Raw genomic sequence first — 7,960 nt, 5'->3', positions numbered from 1 at the left:
AAACTAGAGAAAGCTCTCGCACAGAAACAAAGACCCAACGCAGCCAAAAATAAAAAAATAATAAAAAAAAAATACGAAGGGGACGAACTCAGCACTATCTGATCTGGAAGTTTCCCTTAAGCCCCACAGTTCTATAAGTCTATGGAATTAATGGTCCCCTTTATTGGGACAGTTTCTAAACCCAGCTTGGTATAACTCTGGAATAACAAAGATTCAGTGAAAACCAGGAGCCAGATGGCGATGTGTTAAGACAGACCTCTTAAGACAGGAAGACATTTCCAATTTTCGAAAAATTGTGTTTCCTTAAAACCTGAAGGAGCATTTTGCTTCTCAGTCACTGAATTGAACGAGTACCTCTGCTTCCTAAACAGTGTAATTTCAGCTGTCTGTGCTTCTCTTCACGTACCTCAGACTGGGCATCTGGCAGTGACAGGTAATCAAATCATATCGAGGGACACTGAGCCATCTGCCTTGATCTCAGCCCTCAGAACTGAGCTATTGGAAAGGGTTTCAGCTTTTCATCTGCAGCTTGCAAGCCCGCATGGTCCAGTTTTCTCAATGAAAGTATTGATTTAGGCCTTTAAAAATAATTCCCGGCCTTGCTGACATCAAGGAGACGACTCATAGCATCAGGATAAAAGAGAATCAGGCTGTGAATAAAGCCATTCAATTTTCTTTTGCGCACAAAACAAAAGTCTGAAATGCCCGCCTTCAATGGCCAAAAAAGAGCAGCGAGATAATTAGGACTTTAGGATTAAGAAAGCACAGCGTTGGGAGGTAATGAGGAGGTTGAGGGTGACAACAATTCCTGGGCTGCTGTCAGACGGGATAGATGAAGAGGGATGGAGCTTATGCTCGATGCAAAGAAGGATACCTTTATTTCTGTTAAAGACTTGAATGTACAACAAACATCAAAACTGATTGGCTTTTAAATTACTTTTAAGTCCCTTAGTATCTTAGTCAGTTTGCTATAGCAGATTACAATAGACTAGATGACTTAAACAATAAATGTTTATTTCTCATGTTTCTGGAGGCTAGAAGTCCAAGATCAGGGTGCCACGATGCCCTTAGTGAGGGTCCATGTGGTTATGTCCTCACATGACCTTTCCTTGGCATGTGCACAAAAAAAAAGAGGGAGAGAGATCTCATGTCTCTTCCTCTTTTTATAAGGGCACTTATAATCATGGGGACTCCACCCTTAAGGCCTAATTTCCTATTTACCACCACCAAATACCATCAAACTGGGGACAAAGTGTTTCGACAAAAGAGTTTTGAGAGGACACAAACATTCAGTCCCTAGCACTTGAGAATATGTATTCTATTCAGGGATCTTTGGATTGCATCTTAGGTTGAGTTTCCCATAAGTGGACCCTGAGATAAGGATTCATGGGAAAGTAGTTTATTAGGAAATGTCCCTAGGAGAAACTGGTAGGGGAGTCGGATTGTGCAAGAGTGTCAGATCAATATCTCACAGAGCATAACTCTTACTCAATCCTGCAGTAAGTAAAACCATCCAGAGTAAGGCAAGGGTTACAAATAGCTCCCAGGGGATGTAAATTCCCGGGTAGTTATAGCTCTTAAGACCAACAGGCTGGGCAGCCTGAGAGTAGTCCTCTAACAAAGAGCTGCAGGTACTGGTTGGTAGGAGTGAAAGCACCTTGAGGGAAGGCCCTTGTGCAGGAAAAGGATCCATAGGGTATGGATGGTGCAAAGACAGCAAGTTGCAAGAAACAAAAACCCACCCAAGGTAACGTAAGCAAAGGGGTATCTCAGTTAAGATTTCATTTGGCTGCATATAATAAGAACTGGATTCAGCACCCAACCAAAAGAATTTATGTTTCTAATAAAATAAGAAGTTCAGAAGTTGGCAGTCTGGGATTGGTGTAGCTGCTTCCTGATGGTATCAGTGAACAGTGTTCCAGCTCAACCTTCTTGCTTTTTGCTTCATGCTTGCAAGACGGCTCTTCTACCTCCAGCCTCATGTGTGCATTCCTGTAGGAAGAAGAAGAGGAACAGAAAGAAGGCCATATGTGTATCAGGAAACCAAACACCAGAAATCTAGAACAGCCTTCTGATTATTTTTTATTGGCTCTGAGTTGCATAATTACCTTTAGATGTAAGGAATTCTGGGAAGTGGCATATGGCTCCCCTGAAAAGACTAACTTTTCTTTTAGTAAAGAAGAGAGAAAGGACAATGACTGGGCATCCAATAGGGGATTTTTTGCAAAAATACAGTGGGCCATCTTATGAGCATCCAAGGACAAGACACAAGCACAGCTTGGATTCCCGAGGGATGGTGCCAGAACTGGCCAATGAGGAGGTTGTGTTTTGTAAGTTAAGTCTGAATAGATAATGGAACATGCCTGTGCAAAGAGGAGATATGTGAAGTCACAGCACACACACACACACACACACACACACACACACACGCCCTCATGCACGCTGGCTTTGTCCTGTGGCACTGTGAGCAGTGGCCAATGTTCGTGCTAAGCAGTTAGCCTGGCTGCACACGCCAAGGCTGGGACCTGGGTCCGGATTGGTGGTGATGATGGCGACAGCAGCAGCAGAAGCAGCAATAGTGGCAGCAGTAGCCATAGCTCTGGAGAGAGGAGGGTCCGCGTTTGAAGACGATGCTAGGATCCATGGTGGGTGCCTGTCTGCTGATCTGGTCGTGGAGCCTATCTCTGGGGCACTGACACAAATCTTAAATCTTTGGCCAGGAACTGCTGGAGCTCAGCTGGTAAAACTTTGTCAGCAAATTATTACTAAATAAAAAAAGACACGTGGGCATTGTAATAAAGCCTATCAGTGAGTTGCTAGAATTCTTCATAATTTAAAATCTCTGGTTTTGAAAACTGTTGCAACGTTGCCAAATACATATCCATAAGCCTAGAAATAGAAATTAAACTTAAAGATCATCACATCTGATGGAAAAGAACACTATTGTCATATGAAGCATCAGGTGAACCAATTATTAATGAAGGAAATCATTTTAAAATTAGTTTTCTCTTGTAATGGAAGATACAGTGATAGAATACATAAACAGATGTTTGAATTGTATATAAATCATGAAGTCAGATTTCTGTATAACCCCCACAAGTTACAGGAAATATAAGAGGAAATGTTAACATGCCATTGTTCAAATTTGCATTTAAAATTAGATCCAGACTTACATGAAAGGGATTTGTATGAAGGATCACATTTTTTAAGAAAAACTGTTCTGCAAGAATCATCAGCTCTAGATGTACTGATATTTGTATTTCAAAATAAATAATCAGAAAATTTCCCCAAAGTTTTCACAGCCTATAAAATACTCTTAACGGCTCCAGTAACTGGAGTTATCAGAAGATAGACATGGGCTTCCCTGGTGGCGCAGTGGTTGGGAGTCCGCCTGCTGATGCGGGGGACGCGGGTTCGTGCCCCCGTCCGGGAAGATCTCACATGCCACGGAGCGGCTGGGCCCATGAGCCACGGCCGCTGAGCCTGCGCGTCCGGAGCCTGTGCTCCGCAACGGGAGAGGCCGCAACAGTGAGAGGCCTGCGTACCGCAAAAAAAAAAAAAAAAAAAAAAATTCAATCTTGAATTTTCCAAGAGCACCTCACATTGCTTTCAATATCAATTGAAAATGAAGTTGCTAAAAGTATAAATTTTGATGGCCTAATAATTATGTTTGCAGTAGTGAGCCAGAAAAGCCTAATGATCAATCAAGCCACCACACTAATAAACTATTATTTATTGTGTTATATGAGATCGTGACACAAAAGAATATTATTTTGTTCATTTTGTAAGTTCAATTCGTAAATGATTCCTATGTGTCACGATTATTCCCTTGTTATGGACTGAATTCTGTCCCCTGTCCCCAGTTCATATGTTGAAATCCTAATAACCTTCTATGTGACTGTAGTTGGAGACAAGGCCATTAAAGAAGTAATTAAAGTTAAATAAGGCCATAAGGCTTGGGCTCTAATCTCATAGGACAAGTGTCCTTATAAGAAGAGGAAGAGACGCTCGACATGTCTCTCTTTCTGCGTGCACAGAGTAAGGGTTGTATGAGATACACCAAGAAGGCAGCCATTTGCAAGCCAGGAAGAAAGTTCTTAGCAGAAAGCCTAGCAGCACCTTAATCTTGGACTTCTAGTCTCCAGAACTGTGAGAAAGTAAATTTCTGTTCTGTAAGCCACCCAGTATGTGGTACCTTGTTAAGGCAGCCTTAGCTGACTAATATACCCCTGTACATTTTATGAATAATTTTAAAGGAAAAATCTTTATATTTTAGTACCTTTAGTGGCATTTCCCCCCTTGCTTTTGAATAAGGGGGTCCACATTTCCATTATGTGCTGAACCCTGCCAATTATATAGCTGGTCATTCTCTGAATTGAGGTCACACTCTGCGTCTCTCCTAGGGTCTCTTCTCTCTGCTTCCTTTCTCTCTAATCAGCTTTTCATGGCTGCATATAACCCAACAGGCCACTTCCATCCCGACTCTACATGACCTTTTAGGTCAAGTGCTCAACATCAACCCATTAGTTTCATCTCAGAGCCCTGACTCTATATTTCCAAGAGAAAGAATCTAACTGGCTTGGCCACACATGTGTTCCTGGATGTCCAGGCCTCCAGCTGCAGGAGCTGAGATGGAAGGCGATTCCAAAGGCTGAGGACTGGGCTTGTGCTCTTAAGTGAGGCAATTAAAATGCATACGTGGGGACTTCCTTGGTGGTCCAGTGGGTAAGACTCTGTGCTCCCAATGCAGGGGGCCCGGGTTCAATCCCTGGTCGAGGAACTAGATCCCGCATACATGCCACAACTAAGACCTGGTGCAGGCAAAATAAATAAGTAAATAAATAATTAAAAAGAAACAATAAAATGCACATGGGGAGGATAACTGGCTTCAATTCCAAGCTCAACTTCTTTTCTAAGGGTGTGCGCTATCTTCACTCCTAAATGTAACCAACCTCAGTTTAAAAAGGAAAAGCAGAAACCACTGCTCTGTGCTAACAAGTATTTCAGGGCTGTGTTGCTCAGTTCTCCATCTACAAAGAACCCATTAAGAATAGGATTAGGTGGAAATTTTCAACAGAATAATGCAATGTCCGTGAATTTTTAGTTGAGGATCCTCAATTCATTCCAACATGGATTTCTGACATACTGTCTCACTTAACATTAAACTGTATTTGAAAAAGTTAAACAGCAAAGATACAAACAAAAATAGCAACATAAATATTTTCCAATGAGGTAAATTTTAATAACATTTTTGGGTTAGATTCATACCTATAATTTTTAAAATGTACTAAAATCAGGAGTCTTGCTATACATTTCCAGAAGCAAACTTGGAAGAGTCCTGTTGAATTAAAAGTACAAATTAAAATCATTGATTACTGACAACTACCATATGCTATCACTTATATGTGGAATCTAAAATATGACACAAATGAACTTATTTACAAAACAGAAACAGGCTCACAGACAAAGAAAACAAAATTATGGTTACCAAAGGGGAAAGGAGATGCGGGAGGGATAGACTAGGAGTTTGGAATTAGCAGGTACAAATTACTGTATATAAAATAGATAAACAACAAGGTCCTACTGTATAGCACAGGGAACTATATTCAATATCCTATAATAAACCATAATGGAAAAGAATATGAAAAAGAATATATATATATAACTGAATCACTTTGCTATACACCAAAAACTAACACAGCATTATAAATGCACTCTGCTTCAATAAAATAATCACCAATTACCAAAAAGTTTAATATAGTCACACCTTAGTTACCTAGAATTCAGGCTTACTGACAACTCCTGCAATCTGGAACCCAGCAATGGAACAAAGTTCCCTGAGGTACTGAGACATCTCTCACAGAATCAGTGCACTGAAGCTCATTTGCGTTAATTGTAGATGCGGGACCCAGTCAGAGCCTGCTCACCCTTACTTTATACTCTCTCTAAATAATTTTGATTTTCTGGTTTGCCAGCCCACAGCAGATTAAAACCAAAAATTTATTAGGATAGTGGAAATAAGTGAATGGAAAGCAGAAATGCTGCTAAAACATATAAAGTGATTATTGACATTGGAGAGGAAACTGAAAGAAGGAACTGTAAAACCACAGTAGTTTGGAGACATTTAATGCACACATGCACCCATTTTGCATTCTCACATACATTTAATGAACATGAGCCGAGTGCCTCCTACTAGCCCATCACTGTGCTTGGTGTCCAGGAAACTCAGTGCCTACCCACAGGGCTTATAATCCAGCATAAAGATTGACAAACAAAAATGCCATTATGATATAGTATGGCGAATGGTTAAGTGCTGGATAAGACTGAGCCCAGGGCCATGAGCCAGAATACATTTAAAGTGTTCCAGGTGAGACGTGAAGAAGCCCTAATTAAGACAGTGGAAATGAAGAAATGTGTGAGCTATGAAAGATCAAGGAGGTAGAATTTCCACTTCAGGATGACTGATGAGTTGGGAGAGGTGAGGGAGAAGGAAAAGTCTAGGATTGCTCTGAGATTTCTGGCTGGCATGAAGAAACAGTGAGAGGCTCCAATCTCTCCAATAAGGGCATCACCTTATTACAGCTGACATTTTTTTTTTTTTTTTTTTTGCAGTTAAGCTTTTTTAATAGATGACTGTGTGCTACATTATTTCTGGGGAAATAAAAGTACATCTGGAATTACAACAAACTGTACACAGTAGCTTTCTCTGGGGTAGAATTACAAGTAAGCTTCACGGCTGATTGAATACGTGTCCATATTGTTTTATAATCTCCAAAAACGGCTCTTTCCATTTTAAGAGAAAACAAAGAACTTCAGGTAAAGTTCCTGACACAGTGATGGGCACAAGATACTCACTGAACCATAGCTATTACCTAAACCTCAGGAACTGGCAGCCTTCCTGGGAACCCTGGAGCATCCTCAAAGAAACCCTATTCTAGTTCTCTAGGCAGACCAAGAAGCAACACAACATGGAGAGTCTATTTATTCAACAGCCAACTTTGAAAACAAAGCCTCAGTAGTCTGAGGGGATGCATTTCCCCTGTTTCTACTTCAGTCCTTTTCCACAAGTTTCTGTCCTTTGCAGGCTACAGTTTGATGCAAACAGGTGGGTTGTCCTAGATATACTTATACACAACCTTTGAGGGCACAGTCTGGAGGTGCAGATGCACAGGACACTTGTAAAAGTGGGACAGCAGAGTCTCACTGTAGCCCACAAGGAAGTAGAACTTATGTGCAGGTAGCTGCCTCAGGACCAGGGCACAGATCTCCACCTGGTTAGCCCGGCGCTTTAGAACAATCTGGTCGGCCAGGCAGCCTGGGAAGGTGCCCAGCATAAATTTACGAAGGAAAACATCTTCCACTGTTCTCTCTGCAGCATGGTCCTCCCCATCCAGGTTACCTGTGTGCAGTGACAGCCAGCCCTTACGATGGGCGATGTGGTGCGGCGCGTGGGCCTCCTCGTAGGTCACTGGTTTGTCCCCCTTGCCCACTCGGACTCGGGCCGCCCGGTTCTTGGCGCAGGCCGCGGAGGTGTGCAGGGTGCGCCAGACGCATGGCAGCTCCCGGTTCCAGGATAACACCAGCGGCCGGAGCCACACACCACACACGGGCGCCGCCATCTTGGGCCGAGCGGAGGGCCTACAGCTGACATTTTAAATGAAGACTTGGGAATCATGACATAAGGTCAGGGAAGTATGAAATCCATTTAGTAGTGATTTTCTGTATTGGGGAATAAAACACCTCATTGTAAATGAACGGTATACAGAGAAGTCCTTGTAAGTTCCTTGAGGGCAGGACATACATGATTTATCCCAAATACCCAAATCTGGTGGGTGCTTAATAATAATTTATTTATTTGACTTATAGAAACCAATTAGAATCACTCTGACCTTTTCTAGTCATCTCCCTTTAGGGAGTAAGATAAAACGGAGGAAATTTGTAAATGTCTTTCGTGCTTGAG

The 7,960-nt window shown here is 41.9% G+C and overlaps 2 protein-coding genes across 2 annotated transcripts in view; both read right to left on the bottom strand.

Annotated features, from left to right (window-relative positions):
- Positions 1-873: 873 nt before the first annotated feature.
- IL20RA (interleukin 20 receptor subunit alpha) overlaps positions 874-7,960 on the bottom strand; it is a 56,154-nt gene continuing 49,067 nt past the window's right edge. The window contains exon 8 of the transcript XR_009521918.1: positions 874-1,992. The gene's annotated coding sequence lies outside the window, so the exon portion shown is untranslated. The remainder of the gene's footprint in view (positions 1,993-7,960) is intronic.
- Positions 7,010-7,629, bottom strand: LOC132437256 (small ribosomal subunit protein uS3m). Its single transcript, XM_060030515.1, has one exon. The coding sequence runs from the start codon at positions 7,617-7,619 to the stop codon at positions 7,116-7,118; it is 504 nt and encodes a 167-aa protein (XP_059886498.1). The 5' UTR covers positions 7,620-7,629; the 3' UTR covers positions 7,010-7,115.

The sequence above is a fragment of the Delphinus delphis genome, chromosome 14 (genome assembly GCF_949987515.2).
Source record: "Delphinus delphis chromosome 14, mDelDel1.2, whole genome shotgun sequence".
Taxonomy (NCBI): Eukaryota; Metazoa; Chordata; class Mammalia; order Artiodactyla; family Delphinidae; genus Delphinus; species Delphinus delphis.
The sequence above is the reverse complement of the archived record's forward strand: the minus strand, read 5'-3'. Positions and strand labels throughout refer to the sequence as shown.

What these genes read in the sequence shown, in the direction of transcription:
- LOC132437256 (XM_060030515.1), bottom strand. Translation starts at nt 7,619, where the DNA reads ATGGCGGCGCCCGTGTGTGGTGTGTGGCTCCGGCCGCTGGTGTTATCC.